Raw genomic sequence first — 17,377 nt, forward strand, 5'->3', positions numbered from 1 at the left:
ACACACACATACACACACAGTGACACATACACACACATACACACACACATACACACACAGTGACACATACACACACATACACACACACATACACACAGACTCACACACACTCACACACACACATTTACACATACACATTTACACACACACACATTTACACACACATACACATTTACACACATACACTCACACACACAAACCAAAAAATCCTATAATTCTTTTAAAATGTTTACGTTAAGTACAAAAGTTTGTGCACCCTGAGGGCAAAAAGAAGAAGAGGAATTTTTATTTATTAAAACAAGATTTTTAGTTTCATCAGAACCATCATTCTGCATGTTAGAAACGTGACTATTTATATATATATATATATATAATATACACAACTCAACAATAATCAGTTTCATTCCTTTGATTTGTTTGAAAATGTTCCTCCAAATGTAGTTAAAAATCCAGTGACTTTTTATTCAGTTAATAAAAATCAACAGAAAAGTCTGATTAAATCACAGAAATGTGCTGAAATGAAAACATCTGAACTCTTTACACTCATCTTACAGCTTATTACTCACAGACCTCCCAGAAACGCCTTAAAAGAATAAAATGCTGCATGTTTGTGCTTTTACTGTAAACTAATGAGTGATGAGGTGGAGAGATGAAGTTACTCACTTACAGCTTCACCTCTGACACTGGAGACTCCTGCACATTAACAGAGATTTTGATCGTTTATGTTAACGATGCTTTCTTTTTTCATTCATTCATTCATTCATCTTCTACCGCTTATCCGAACTACCTCGGGTCACGGGGATCTCAGGCGTCATCGGGCATCAAGGCAGGATACACCCTGGACGGAGTGCCAACTCATCACAGGGCACACACACACACACTCATTCACTCACACAATCACACACTAGGGACAATTTTCCAGAGATGCCAATCAACCTACCATGCATGTCTTTGGACCGGGGAGGAAACCGGAGTACCCAGAGGAAACCCCCGAGGCACGGGGAGAACATGCAAACTCCACACACACAAGGCGGAGGCGGGAATCGAACCCCCAACCCTGGAGGTGTGAGGCGAACGTACTAACCACTAAGCCACCGTGCCCACTGCTTTCTTTTTATTTCTTGTTATTTTATTATTTTTAATGTATCTTTCTATTATATGAATAAAACAAATAAAACAAAGCAGCTAAAGTCTGTAGTTACCTTATGAATTTATATCTTAGAAATTATTAGACTTATGAATTAATATTTTTTATACCTTATGGAATTAAAACATAATTCATGCATTAAAGGGTTTTTTTTCTGGTTTGGGGAAAATTATTTAATATTTGCTAAAATACCATTAATACCATTTCTCCATTTTGCTGCAAAATCCATTAATCCATCCATCCATCCAGTAACTGATTAATTTATTGTCTTCTTCTACATCTATTAACTTATTCAGTTATTCTATTTATCGAGTTCAGATCAAATTGACATTAGTGTAGAAATTTATCCGTTTAAACCATTTCACCTTTTTTTTCTATCCATCTATTCATCCTCTAATGAATTAATTATCTTCATCAACATTTATTAAAATATTACAATATTTTTTCCTCTAAACCTTAAGTAATAAAGTCGAATCAGTGTGACCTTTAACCTTTAATTATTTTTCTGCCATGGATTTGTCGCTGTTGTATTTAATCATGTATCTGGTTTTTGTTTCTTTCTTTGTTTGTTTGTTTGTTTGTTTGTTTGTTTACATCTTCCATCCTTCATCATTGTCTTTTAATTGTCTTTTTATGATTAAGGTTTAATATTATTTATTAACAGTGACGTACCTGTTTCTCTCCACAGAAGCATCTACACACAACTTCTCCGCCTTCTTCTGTCCTTCAGGTGAAAATCTTAAATGTTCTTTAGAAGAAGTTCCCTTTTTAACCCACAGAACACACAGAACAGCTCACGGACGCTGTAGATAAGAAGCTCAATGCTTTTTAAATCACTAATAATAATAAAATCATTAATAATAAATAAATCAGCGTTTTATGATGTCTGATATTTGTATTTTACTACAATGATGTAAAATACACACACAGTTTAGTCTCTAATCACAAACACAGAGCTGCGAGGGGGAAAGAAAAAGAACACAAAAAAGCAGCAACAGATTCGACCAATTTGGATAATTTGATTTAATTTAATCAGAAATTATTTCATATTGGATCATTTGAACGTGTGCAGTTTTGTGGTGTGTTTCAAATACTGGGCAGTGATGAAAAGACACTCAACCATCATCATCATCATCATCATCATCATCATCATCATCATCATTATTATTATTATTATTATTATTATTATTATTATTATTATACCATTATTATTTTTACCGTCTATCAGCGATGAACACAATCTTTCATCATCATCTTCCTCTTCATCTCTGACTTCTATTTATAGACCAATTTTATTTAAGACAGATTTTTTGAGCACGTGAAAACCTAGAAAAACTAGTAAATAAGCTGATCTGAAAAAAGTGAAAATAGGAAGAAATAAATAAACGTGAAAAAGAAGAACAGTAAAAATTATTTACTGGGTAATTTATTATTATTATTATTATTATTATTATTATTATTAATATAATAATTATTATTAATAATATTATTATTATTAATAATAATATTATTAATTCTAAGAACTCTAACATATTTAAAACAAAGCATTAAAACAAATAAATTAAATACAATCTCCGATACACATCATTTTATTGATCTGCCATCACAGTTTTTGTGTGGCTGAGATTTCTTTAATGAATTAAAAAATTAATTCATTTTTGAAAAAATTGTTCGGTCGATTGACGCCACCTTCTGACCACATCATGCTTTCATTTTTTTAAATCCAACACATCTTAACTCACTCACTCTCACACACACACACACACACTTTCACTCACACTCTCACAGTCTCACTCACACTCTCACTCACACACACTTTCACTCACACTCTTATCTCACTCACACTCTCACACACACACTCACAGTCTCACTGACACTCTCACACACACACACTCTCACACGCGCTCACACATGCACACACACACACACACACTCTTACATATACTCTTACACACACACAGTGTTATTAAAATACTTTATTGGTGAGTGTAAGACAGAGCAGTTCACCAGTCGACTCTGGTCACAGTGCCGTGGTAATGGAGCTAAGCTCAGCTTCAGATTAACATGATGATAGAAATCATTTCATCTCATTTTATTCCAGTTAGAAATGAACACAAAATATAAACATTTTGGAAATAAAACCTGCCTTTTTAATGCAACCTTCCTGCTTTCCTTCTAGTTACAGTTTATCATTATTGTTTAAACAGACTGAAGAATGACATTTAGATTTACACAAGAATCAGAACATTGCTACAAGTCTGGACCTGCTCTAAGTCTGTCATACACACACTCATACACACACACTCATACACACACTCACACACACTCATACACACTTTCATACACACACTCACACACACACACTCATACACACTCATACACACTCATACACACTCATACACACTCATACACACTCATACACACTCATACACACTCATACACACTCATACACACTCATACACACACTCACACACACTCATACACACATTCAAACACACACATTCATACACACACACACACACACACATTCATACACACACACTCATACACACACTCAAACACACATTCATACACACACTCATACACACACACACACACACACTCTCTCTCACACACTCAAACACACACACTCATACACACACTCACACACACTCACACAAACACACTCATACACACACACACTCAAACACACACTCACACACTCTCTCACACACACTCTCTCTCTCTCAGGTACACAACTCTGTGCATGTAAATGTGTTTAAATTCACTTTTATAATAATCACATGTACGAAAACTGAATGTTGGAGCAACACGAAGCTTTTTAAATTCACAACCGAGTCGTTTACCGACTGCTGAAAAATTAAACACAAAACTAAACCAACTAAATGAAGCAAAAAAAAAAAATGTAAAAAAATCCTGAATATGCACAAATTGTCTGCTTTTCTTTAATGAATGTCATTAAAATAGTTTGATTTATTCTTCAAAACAAAACACAAAATGTTTGGAATTTAATATGAGAAGAAACAATAAAATTTAAATCAACAAGCAGCAAAAATAAAAATCATGAAATCATAAAAAAAAAACAAAAAAAAAAACATTTAATTATAAAATGTATAAAAATGAATATTGTATAAAAAGAATCTGAGATTTGTTGTATGATAAAAAAAATTCAAGATTTCGTACATTGATTATTTCACAAAGACTGAATTTGAGAACAGAAATTCAGTTTCGTTTCATTCAGACAGAAATCAAATGTAAACACGTTTCACTGCTCAAAATAAAATCCAAAATACCATCATCACTTACTACAGCTCTCCTTCATCATCCTACATTCTCTACCTCACACCTGCTGCAATCTGCAGCTCCACCACACCAGAGGTTATAACGGCTCATGAAGCGCTAACGAACGGTAATGAAGCTTAAGTGAAGGTTAGTGAGCTGTAAATCCTATTTAATGTCTGTTCGTACTGTTTCTGATAAAACTTTGACTTTTTTTATCTTACTGACACAAAGACGGAAAGAACGCTGAGAGTCAGCGATTATTGTTTCCTCCAGAAGTGTAGAAATGTTTTACTGCTTACTTTGTTCTGCTGTGTCCAAAACATGTGGATCAGTTCATCAGGACGGTGCTCACAGCGCTACATAACCCCTACATAAGCCCTTTCAGACAGACTCAAGCCTACACAAGCCTTCAGAAACACTGATGAGTGTTAGTTGTTATGGCAGCGTCAGGTGTTTATAACGCCCGAGTGAAGTGACGTGTATTTAATGTCTTTATGTCGCGTTATAACACTGCATTAGAATGTCATGGCTAACTTCACTGTTTGTGATTAGGAATACGTGTCCATGTATCTCATTAAGTCTCTTAATAAAAGTGATATGAAACGTTATAACAATGCTGTGACAGCTTAATAACAGAAGAATATATTCATTTTACTTAGATTTATTTCTGTCACTTTAATAAAGTTTAATAAAATGCATCACTTCATTTTCAAGGAACTACATTCACATCATGTTATAATGTGTTCATAAAGCGTTACACTTATCAGGATACTTATTTATGATGAAAAGGCTTTACAGACAGTAGCACTGGTTATAAGGCATTTATAAACACGTTATAATGTCTCATAATGCACAATGAGGCCTGGTGACATAACGTGTTATTAACACTTACTTTATAATAGTGAATGCTTTTAACAATTCGTAATGCATAATAAAGATGGATACAACGTTTAATTAATTTTCATCAATATCTTTAGGGTGTGTAATAGCTTATGAATGCATTATAACATGTTATGAAAACACTGATTATTTTATTATGGCATAAGCTTTACTGAAACTTTCAGGTGGATGGTGGATGATTTATTTGAACAAACGTTATTTGAACGAAGGATGATTTATATGAACAAACGCAGTCCTGCAGATGACGTCTGCTTGAATAAGACTTTGTGCATGTAGCGTTACGTCAGGCGTCAGGAAGGAGTTATGCAGCTCTATGAGCACCAATTTTTTTTATTAAAAATGCACAAAAAAAAGCTCAATGTGTAACACCCAATCCCCGCATCTACGCCAAAACCCCACCCCTTTGACAACACCCTGCCCTTCCCTAAAATACCCCACCTCTTTTAGTAAAAGCTCCGCCCCTTCAGCCAATCAGATTCTTCCTTATAAAGAGCTTTGCTGTGTTCGTTCAAAAAAAGTGCAAAAATATTTGTTTTTATTTATAAACGTCTTATAAAAGAAGCCATAAACTTACGGCAAATCCGTGTGTGAAGCATCATTTGTTCAGGTAGATCTTTGTATGGTCTTCTGGTACGACCGGAAAAAACAAACAAACAAACAAAAACAACCCTGGAGCGTCAACAAGACGGTCGCCGAGGGAACTGAATTCACCGGAAGGACTTCAGTGTAAAGTAAATGTGCACAGAGAAGTTTGACTACAGAATCAATACTGATCAATATTCCTAAAGGTTATTAGGGTGAAAGGATTTCACTCAGATTAGCTTATCGGATTATAGAACGCTCTAAAAAAAAATAATAATAATCCTAGATAATAAATATTTACACACAACCTGTAAAAGGAGCAGAAAACAGGAACGACAACAAGCGAGCAGCATCAGCGCTCCTGTACAGTGAGGAAACGAACCTGTACGAAATCCCTGAAGGACTTCCTCAATAACGTCTTCCAGTTGGTTGCTGTTACGAATAACATTTGCATAAATTAGTGACGTCATAATAATAATAATAATGTCTTGTACACAGAATCCCTACTTGTGGTCTTAATGTAACGTAGAAAATTCAGTATTCGCTTCATTTAAACCCCGACCTTTCTTCAGTGGTGTTGTTAAAAAATAATTATTATTATTATATATAGCGTGTTTATACTTCCTGGTTTTTTTTTTTTTTTTGCTTGTTTCATACCACAGAACAATTTGTCTCTAACAGAAAGGTGATAATATCAGGGTCATCAGCTGAAATACCAAACTAAAGAGCTATAAAGGAGTAAAATAACTAAAATAAAATAAAATATGAAGCAGTGGACTGTGGAAGTTCTGTCTGTTGGAATACGGTTTAAAATAGTGATGCACCGAACTGAAAACACACAAATTCAAGACATTTCAAGGCTCATTTTTAGTCATTCGCATTTTTTTTCGTACCATTTCTATTATGAATTGTATTATTTAACATTTTTAACGAGGTTTCCGAATAAAGCCGAGCGACACGACATCACACCACCGTACGTTAATTATAAAATGTAAAGTATACGTCTGAGATATCGCTGATGTTGTGCTGATAATTATGATAAATAATGATTATTATTTTTATACAATTTTTGGGGTTTTTTGTGTAAATATAAACAGGACAAGTAACTGATACTGATATTAAAATTTTGTATCTAAATGTCTTTTTTTTTTTACATAAATAATCTTTTAAATTTTGTACATTTTATATGAAGGATTTTAATCGTGTCGTTACATTTGTGTTCAGTTTGGTATTTATTTTAAACAGACGAGAGGTGAATTTTGGATCGTGGACGTGGCCACAATTTACCTCCTTCCTCTGGAGGTCATTTGAGACGTTAACAACAGGGAAAAAGTCAAAAAAATTCAATATGATGAGGAAGATAAAAGCCATAAGAGTTAAAAAAAAAATAATTATTTAATTTGCTGAAATTATAGTGCTGTTAATTTCAAATATAATTCTATAAAAAAAGTGCATTTTTGGCTTAAAAGTGATTAAAAATAAAAGAATTGTGGACGATTTCTCCACATCTCACAACACTGAACAACTTACTAGTGCAAGAATATAATCAATATTTTTTACATTTTTTTTTTTTTTTTTAAGTTTTCATTTATTTATGCATCGATTTTATCGATTAAATATAAAATCTAATATAGTTTTGAGGATTTTATTATTGAAATTTGTCTTAAACTATTAAAAGTCATTTTGTTTACATTTTTTTTGGGCATTATAACCTCAAAATCCTGGTTACTCAATTTGAGTTTATATATCAGGATTATTTTTAAAAATGAAACTTAAATAATTAAAAGAAATATTTCTGTTTTTTGTTTTTTTTTTTGCCATTGTTATCATTTAAAAAAAATTGCCAAAATTATTTTAAATGAAATAAAAATTTCGGTGCATCTCTATTTTTAGTCCCTGGACCGTGTTTAGAGCTTCTTTTTTTTCTGAAGCGCTTGAGAGTTTTACTCGTCTTTCGCGGCGGCGCTCGGCTGCGACGTGCGGATCGTAGTGCCTCCTTTCTCGGGGCTGAGGTTTGGAGCACGCAGTAGACTGGCGCTGAACAGAGCAATGATGCCCAGGTTGAGCAGGACACCGAGGGCCAGAGCTCCAAGCGTTCCCATGAAGGACGGTGCTGCCGAGTGGGCGGCGATCCAGCTCTGGCGTGACGTCATATCTGTCAGAACCGCCTCCATCTGGAAGTGTGTGCCGACCACCGCGCAGATGTGGAACAGCTGGTGACTGTGGCCTGCAGGAGGAAAAGTAAATACACATCAGGGTATAAAATGTGAACATTCACAACAAACGAACGTCTCAGAACATCTCAGAACCCCTTTCTGTACCAAAGTAGTCGAAGCGTCCTGGCGCGAGTCTCTCAGGCAGGTGAGAAGCGAACAGGAAGCAGGTGAGGAACGCAAACAGCAGGTGATAGCAGTGACTGGATACGGCGTCTGTGTGAGTGCAGCTTCCTCCGAAACACAGCAAGAGCTACAACACAACATCATATCATCATTTACTCACAAACTCTCTCTCACACACACTATAATTAACACACACACACACACACACACACACACACACACGCAGTATTCACAGAGATCACACTCGTGTCACTCACTCTGTAGACAAGTGGGATGGTGTCAAACACGAAGGGAATAACAAAGGCTCCGGTCCGCAAAACTTTACTCCTCTGAGGAAACTGCAATTCTAAAAACCTGAAAAAAGTAAAACTAATAAAAAAAAACGAGAAATAAAAACTGTTTTTATAATTCTCTGTAAGTTAGATTAAACTGGAGCATTTACTGTCTCTAACAGCACGACCTCAGTGTATTAAATCTCTTATAGCACATAAACACAGGATGTATATTAAAACACTTAATGAACCGTTTTCTTACATTATAGCAGCTACAAACATTTGTACCCTCACCAGCCTCTCTATTCTCTCTCTCTCTCTATTCTCTCTCTCTATTCTCTCTCTATTCTCTCTCTCTATTCTCTCTCTCTCTCTCTATTCTCTCTCTCTCTCTCTATTCTCTCTCTCTATTTTCTCTCTCTCTCTCTATTCTCTCTCAATCTTCTCTCTCTATTCTCTCTCTCTCTCTCTCTCTCTCTCTCTCTCTCTCTATTCTCTCTCTCTATTCTCTCTCTCTATATATATATTCTCTCTCTCTCTCTCTCTCTCTCTCTCTCTCTCTCTCTCTATTCTCTCGCTCTCTCTATTCTCTCTCGCTCTCTCTATTCTCTCTCTCTCTATATTCTCTCTCTCTATTCTCTCTCTATTCTCTCTCTATTCTCTCTCTCTCTCTCTTCTCTCTCTTGTTCTCTCTCTCTCTTTCTCTTGTTCTCGCTCCCTCTCTCTCTCTCTATTCTCTCTTTCTCTATTCTCTCTCTCTATTCTCTCTCTCTCTCTCTCTCTCTCTCTCTCTCTATTCTCTCTCTCTCTCTCTCTCTCTCTCTCTCTATTCTCTCTCTCTCTCTCTCTCTATTCTCTCTCTCTCTCTCTCTATTCTCTCTCTCTCTCTATTCTCTCTCTCTCTCTATTCTCCCTCTCTCTATTCTCTCTCTCTATTCTCTCTCTCTCTCTCTCTCTCTCTCTCTCTCTCTCTCTCTCTCTCTCTCTCTCTCTCTCTCTCTATTCTCTCTCTCTCTGAGATCTTGCAGCTGTACCTCTGACTGTTACCAAGCTCTGACACTGGAGACTCCTTCCGTACAAACATAATTCTCCTGACAGTAAAGTTCACCATCTCAGCCTTTACACACATCTTTAATTCTGTTCTCTCGTAGCGTCGGTGTTCCTGACCTGGAGTAGCAGGACGTGCTGGTGCAGAAGATGGAGTTAGCGATGGCGATGGGAACAAAGTGGCGATGGAGTCGACTGTTCACCCAACACTCAGGCATCACATAGGAGCCGTACGCGATTGCACAACCTGCAGGATACAGAGACGTAATCAAGGCATTTGGTTACATTGTTATGAACTGATATCTGCTCGTATGCTTCATAGTTAACTGAGAGCTTCTGAAGTGTAGCTTTTGAACATGATACAAATGAGCAATGGAACAGAGAGATCCACTGAGTTGGTGTGTGTGTGTGAGTGTGTGTGTGTTTGTGTGTGTGTGTGTGTGTGTACCCAGGCTGTAAAGGCTGAGTGCTCCGTAATCGAAGAAGTAGCAGATATGCCGAGCTTCGAGTGACATGGTGCTGAAGGTGTGAGCACAGCAGGATGTGAAGGGATACAAGCAGATTAACAGCATGTACACCAGCAGCGGCCACGTGTAGCTCTCAGACAGGAAGTCCACCATAGAACAGAGCACACAGAAGCGCCACAGGAAGTACCTGAAGAGTCCAGAGAAAGCAGGGCATACTTTTACTAACTACAGTACTACTCAGATCTGGTTAATTAACGTAAAACAGGATAAATTGTAGTGATGTGTCATTTGCAAAGGAGTTGACTCTTTGAATCAGATATACAGGTGAATGCTGATTTGTTCTGTAATGACACCTCACTACTGTTTGGTAATCTCTTTGTGAGAGTTGATCATTCTCAAAGGAAAGGTCACTAATTTTGGACTATTGAGATAATTAATCATCCAAATGAGTCAAATGAGTCAAATCTTTGAATCAGCTCTTCTAGGTGAACATTGTGAATAGTTTGTAGTCAATGCGGTCACTGGTCATTGTAAACAAATTAAAATGCTTCCATGAAAACTTCCGTCATCTTTCTCTGTCACTTTTATTCATTTCATTAAATCAGACAAAACAGTCGTTCTTTTGTAAGGCCAAACAGCATGGCAGTCCTCTTTAGCTGAAAAATATCATTTACATTCCCGAGTCATCAGTACTTTTGAAAAAAAAAAAAAACTCTCTCAAATGATCGATATATTGCAAAGTTTGTCAGGGTTAGAGCAAAATGTCCAGGAGTCATTTAGGAGCCATTTGGGAGTCAACTCATTGAGTGAAATCATCCGATTCACTTAAAAATGTCCATGAGTCATTGAGGAGCTATTTGGGAGTCAACTCATTGAGTCAAATCATCCAATTCCCTTAAAATATCCATGAGTCATTGAGGAGCCTTTTGGAAGTCAACTCATTGAGTCAAATCATCCGATTAATTTAAAACGTCCATGAGTCATTTAGGAGCTATTTAGATGTTTATAAGAACATTTATGCTAAACCTGCCAGGTAACATAGGCAGATGATGGAATTTTAAAACTAAATTAGACAAAATAAATAATCAGAATTTTAGAAATTACACCCCAATCTTAATAGTAGCCATTAAAATAAATAAGAGAAATGTAAAACGTGTGCCACACCACAGGAGCACTCCCACGTGCACGCTCCACACTCCATAATCTACTTTCTACTAGCTAATCGCAGACCAAAAGCCTTGGCAGCGAGCGAACGTCACATGCTGCTCCACATCTCACCATGTTGGCAGGAAGTGGGTCCAGATATTCACCGTCTCATTGGTCATCTGAAAGCTGCTGAGGATGCAGTCCAGGGCGGAGCTTTGAGGATGTCTGTAACCGGATATGATGCTATCCTCCCAAAACACCTGAGGACGATCGTGCAGACGCTCAGACTGTAAAACTGGAAAATGACCTCAAATATTCACCACAAATGTTGCAGCTACAGCTATTTCACGAGAGCGTATTCAATTTACACCCCCTAACATAATGGGCTCGTTTCTATGGTAACAGCTCGTTTCACAGAGACTTGCACCAATTATTCTAAACATCCTAATTAGTAGATTTTAAAACTTTTACTGTTATTTAAAAAAAAGCACTGAATCGTTGATATGGTGACGTTTTCTGCAAGGTTTAGGGAAGGATTTGTGTGAATATCTGGCTATTTTTTTTTAAATATTAGATTTAAATATTAGATAATTAATTTACATATTAAATTGCTGTGGTTAAAGATTAGTGAAAGACTTTAATAGACCAGTGTGATGTTATTAGATGTCACTCAGTACTGTACGGTTCAGTGGGACGACCTTCTGTCTCCAGCCGTTTAAAGGTATAAAGTGTGCGAAACGACAGCTAGGTCACTTGAAGTGAACACCTTCTGCACACCTTAGGGATTTGGTGGATGTTGAAGAGGCGGGGCAGTTTGAGTTGGAGCATGGCTTTGGGTAGCTGTAGCACCACTTTGCCTCTCTGACAAGCCTGATCCAGCTTCTCTCTTCCTCCACGACACAGCATGCACCACACCGCTGAGTCCAGACCCCACGACTGAAGCCCTTCACCGGCCTCCCATTTTATACACAGAGGCCAGGACCAGCCTCGGCCCCCGTCAGGCCCCGCCCATGAGGGAAACACTGCAGAGGAGAGAGAAAGAGAATATATAAGTGTAAATATATAAATACAGATATCGTCGCTGTCGGGCGGAAACCTCGTATGTCCAAATTTGGTCAATTTCATATTTTTTCACATATCGATGCTATTGGTCAGTCCCCACGTGGGTCTGTTATTTTTACAAGTTATTAACCAATCTAAAGTCTTGAAAATAGCTTGAGCGCAAATCTCATAACTCCATTGGACACTTCAACTGTCCACCTCTTCCTCACTCCGTGGGAGAGCTTCACGGCATATTTCTCCTCAAGAAGAGTCGCAACGAATCAACACGTCTTCTGAGGTAAATGTCTTCAAAACACTGGGCTCAAAGAAAAAAAAATCTTGACCCCCGCTAGTTCTGGTGCTCGTCTGAGGACAGGAATTTAGCGCAAGACAATCCACTGTAACGCGGACTAAACCCTGTGCACTGCAGATAAGGTACGGCGTTTTTTTAATTTCCTGTAAAATAACGGTTTTGGAGATACGAGGATTCCGCCTGACAGCGACGATATATAAATCAATACATTAGGGTAGAGATAACAGTAGTCAGTAGTTTAGCTCTGGTGCTAAACTGAGTTCCCCTTCAGTAGTCCTTTCAGCATCACAGTAGGTGTTTTGTGCTTTTGTGTCCCACAGCCTTTGTTTTGTTTTTTAGATATTAAAAAGTCCACGATAAAAAAATGGTCATCCAGAAATATCCAGCGTCCTTGTCCAACCTTAGACAACCAACTGTCTGTAATAATCCAGATGATGCTGATGCATCAGAAGCCTGATGCTTCTGAGCAGATTTGGTGGTGGATCCATACATGCCAGCTTGTGCCAGATGGACGACGCGGCGAGGATTTTGATGACCAGCGTTCGCCCCCTGTAGGACAATCTTGGGACCGGTCGCTTCCACCAACTCCATCTGCCTTTCGGACACTCTACATTGCCATCCTAGTTCCCCTGGTACACACCAAAACCTTTTCCACAATAAACCTCCTGGTAGTGTAGTTTGCCCACATCCCCAGTCCCAAACTTAAATGGCTTCACTATATGTTATCGGATATAGACTGACGAGGCACAGGCTCAAGGCTAATGATTTTGAGAGCAGCTTGCAGTCAGTGCACAGCAGTGACAGCACCAGTTCTTCAGGTTTGTCAGGTCTCCCTTTATTTGGCAGTAGGGTCAGGACGGCTACCCGAAGTCTACCTCTTCGTCCCGTATACTGTCCCGTAGGACGTCCAGCAAGTCCTGCTCTATAACTGCCCATAAAGTCTTGTAAAACTCAAGAGGGAGGCCATCTATACCTGGCGCCTGTCCGTTCTCCAGCCAATGGAGAGCTTCATGAAGCTCCTCCAGCGTCAGATCTCTGTCTATTTCCCTGGCCACTTGCTCAGAGAGCTTTGGGAGGTCCAGGAGGAAACTCTAACCCCCTGACCGCTCACTGATGTACAGTTTAGAGTAGAAGCTTGTGAATTTCAGTGGGCTCTGATGAGAGGTCTCCGATTCTGTTCGCAGAGCATGTATGAATCTTTTCTGTCCATTCTTTTGCTCTAAACTGAAGAACTTGAAGCATCATTCATCTCATTCACACTTTTAAAGCGTGAGTAAACCAGCACTTCAGAGATCCATCACTGTCTATTGTGCTGTCAAGAGTCTACTTCTGACAAAAATTCTGTATTTTAGTCAACCACTAAAAGCTGTAGAGAGCTTAAAGCTGTCTTTAAGAGACTTAAAATCTCTTCAACCGAATAAGACTCCACCGCTTAGTGTTGTGTTGTGACTTAATATCACCGACCCGTCTCACTCCTTCACACGATCGGCGGCATTACTGCCATCGCTGTGGGTTTCCTGAAACATGGCAACATCTATACGCTTCTGCTTTAAGAGTTCATATCATTTAGCTCTCTTGCTGTAGTCTCTTGCACCACTGATATCTTGACCAAGCTCGCAATGTGAATCCCACTCATTATAAAATGTAGATAAAATAAACAGAGGGTAAAAACCTCTCCAATATAAAACACAACCTAAACATTTCAACATTAATAAAAAAAAGCACATTCTCTTCTAAAATGTTTTACATCACGAATAAACTGTTGTCTGTCTGGGAAAAACTCCTCGATTGCTAAACTCTTTAGCTGTTTTGTGGTTTTTATCTTCTGCACTTTACACGACACATAACTGTTCCTCCTGTAGAACCTGACATGCACTCTTCACCGTCTGACCCTGCTTCATCTACCTTTGTTTCTTTGCTTGTTTCTCACCCTGTCCCTTTTTGTTGCCACTTTAAAGCTGGGCTCTTCCACCGTTTCCACGTCTCCTGGGTTTTTCTGGGATTGTTGGAGCTCCAGAGGTTTTCAGGGTTGCAGGCTGAGCTTGGAGCTCATTCTCACTCAGCTCTGGTGCAGCAGCCGGAAGAACTGTAGCCGCAGGGGGAACGACCCCAGACAGCTCGGCTGCTTCTTGTCCCGGTTGCTCAGAAACACTGGGGTCACCCTGCCTCTCAGGACAGGCCCCAAACAAGATGCCCCATTTTCACACAGTGAAAGCATTTCATATCTGCATGTGAAGATACAAAGATGCCGTGATCAAAACCATCAATATCAGATTTAAAAACAGCATTTAGCTCTTCTGTACTTTCCATAAACACCATAAAAGACACTTGTGCCCCTTTTCCACCAAAAAGAACCGGGTGCTGGTTCAGAGCTAGCACTGGTGCTGGTTCAAAGTTGGTTCCACTGGTAAACCTTCTAAGAACCGGTTTGTCTTTCCACCGGCTAGAGAGCATCACAGAGTCTGACGTCACTGTATACGTGTCACGTGTCCCAGCAACTTTAGCACAGCAGCGACAAACACAAACACAAACACAACAATGGCGGATGTTGATTTACTGTTAATGCTCATGGCTTTGTGAACCTACATTAACACCCAAACGCAGCGAATCCAACGTGTACGTGCAGCTCCATGTAATCTGTATAAACGGAGGTTGTAATGGAGAAAGTACATAACGTTATTTTATCATTAACACAGGAAAAAAGTTAGCCTTAGCATGTAGCTACTTACTATCATGTGTGCTTAAAGTAAAAAAGTATTAAACATTAGTATACTTAAGCTACATTATCAAATGCGCTAACAGTAGCCCCGCCCACAGCCCCGCCCACAGCCCCTGACACAAGCGGTTCTTAAGTCTAGACCAGCAACGTTTTGGTGCTACTTAAGAACCACTTTTCCTGGTTCAGAGCCGGTGCTTTGGCTGTCAAAACAGAAAGAACTGGTTCTAAATTAGGCTCCAAACCAGCACTCAAACTGCCCCGGTGGAAAAGGGGCATAGGTGTTTAACAAGTGGGGACCTACAGCCAAGGGGGATTTTCTTAATGGTGGAGACCACTCGTCCGTACTGAGAAAGCTCCTTGGTTATTATCCCATCAGGAATAAAAGGAGGGACGTCAGACAGCATAATCTTTTTAATTTGGGAACTGAGTGGAGAAACCAATTTAAGTTCGTTATTTACCACGATGCCTTTCTGCCCTTCTGACTCAGTTTTTGTGACACTTTGTCAACATCGTTAAAAAAAAACAACAATTGCACTATTTATGCCCCACAACATCACTGACCCCTAGAACACACTCCTTTACACTCGCCGCACGCACGCACACACACACACCACCCTCACACCGTGCGGCGAGTCAAAGCTTTACACAGCTTTGCGCTCAGAATCGTCATGCTCCTCTACCATGCTACACACACACACACACACACACACACACACACACACACTAAACTAAAATCTACAGATATAAAAGTCGCAGCTCCGTAGCAGAGACTCTGTGACACCAGCACATACAAACTATAATCCGAGTACATGCTGCATCGCTAATGCTAAAGTAAAGCTAGCGGCTGAAGGCCCTCAGCTGAAACAACATTCTTCTCACAGGTTTGTCTGAAGGTTTTTCATTACTTTTATTAGTTTGTCCTATAAATGGTCTGATTTGATTGAAAAAAATAATAATCAGAGTACATTTTACCACGAGAGAAAACATTCGGTAGCTAGCTGGAAATTTTCAAACTGTTTGTTTCTGTTCTCGCTGACACGTTTTAGCAGATTCTGATTGTGTAATCTTTTATTTTGAGAGTATATAATGTGTCGTCTTGTGCCTGGTCACATATGTACAACCCCCAGCCCACCGCTCCGCACCCCCCAAACACACACACACACACACACACAGTACAGAGTTGTTTTGAGGCCTGAAACAATGCTAGCATTCCAACATGCCGTTCTGTGCCTCATTTCTCTCACACATTTCTCTCACACACACACACACACACACACACGCACACACAAAGTGTCTTTTGTATGGCTGGTGATGTTATTTATGAAAGTGATTTATTCGTTATCTGGCAACACACTCCACATTCCTGACACATTTTATATTCCTCTGTGTTTTACATGTTTCAGTTGAGAGGCACAGAGCCGGGAGTCGAGATACGGCCGAGATACAACGCTCACGTTCACACAAAATTCTCTCCCGTTCTTAAATTCTTACTCCAACACCGAACACCACCATGCAATTCTACACACAAATACTTAAGTACTTCTTTATGTGTTAGAATTTTGCTGCACTCTGATTGGTCAGAATGTAATGAACGTTCTCATCCGAGACGCTCTGTATAAAAGTGAGTCTGCTAAAATGACGTAAATGTAAACTTTATATTTATACGAATATTAACGCGCTAGTTCTGACATGGGCTCTTGTCCACAGTAACACCTCGTTCTCGAGAGACTCGTACGTTCCGACGCTGAAGCGGATTTTAAAAACATGCGTCGGCGTAACGTGTGGAAGGAGTCTGCAGTGTCAGAGCTTTGTAAAGCTTTAACTTTAATTTTTCTGACATCTTCAGAACTTTATTTAGTGCTTTTGTTAATTCATAAAAACAATCATAACTAAACTGTTTAAGAACCGACAGTGACGTTCAAAAAGCTGGTATAGATTTGATAGATTATTTTTTATTATATAATATATTGAATGGCATCCTCTCTCTCTCGCACACACACACACACAGGAAGTGTACAGTAACAGTGTGACATTACTGGAAAAACCTGAACTTCTCCCAACATGTGTGTGAGGGACACAAGCAGAGACACGCAGGAGTAAAAACCAGTAAAGTGAAAGTTTT

The 17,377-nt window shown here is 38.8% G+C and overlaps 1 protein-coding gene across 4 annotated transcripts in view; it reads right to left on the bottom strand.

Annotated features, from left to right (window-relative positions):
• Nucleotides 1-3,108: 3,108 nt before the first annotated feature.
• The window catches only part of paqr6 (progestin and adipoQ receptor family member VI), an 18,221-nt gene continuing 3,952 nt past the window's right edge, over nt 3,109-17,377 (bottom strand). For 3 of the 4 annotated variants that reach the window (XM_060861208.1, XM_060861206.1, XM_060861210.1), the window contains exons 2-8: nt 11,960-12,204; nt 11,315-11,442; nt 10,018-10,223; nt 9,690-9,816; nt 8,508-8,619; nt 8,233-8,377; nt 3,109-8,138 (exon numbers count right to left, since the gene is read on the bottom strand). In XM_060861208.1, coding sequence (XP_060717191.1) covers nt 7,855-8,138; nt 8,233-8,377; nt 8,508-8,619; nt 9,690-9,816; nt 10,018-10,223; nt 11,315-11,442; nt 11,960-12,088 — 1,131 coding nt within the window. In that variant the 5' untranslated portion in view covers nt 12,089-12,204 and the 3' untranslated portion in view covers nt 3,109-7,854. The remainder of the gene's footprint in view (nt 8,139-8,232; nt 8,378-8,507; nt 8,620-9,689; nt 9,817-10,017; nt 10,224-11,314; nt 11,443-11,959; nt 12,205-17,377) is intronic. The other variant, XM_060861207.1, reaches the window with a different exon arrangement.

Source organism: Tachysurus vachellii, chromosome 25, assembly GCF_030014155.1.
Source record: "Tachysurus vachellii isolate PV-2020 chromosome 25, HZAU_Pvac_v1, whole genome shotgun sequence".
Classification (NCBI taxonomy): domain Eukaryota; kingdom Metazoa; phylum Chordata; class Actinopteri; order Siluriformes; family Bagridae; genus Tachysurus; species Tachysurus vachellii.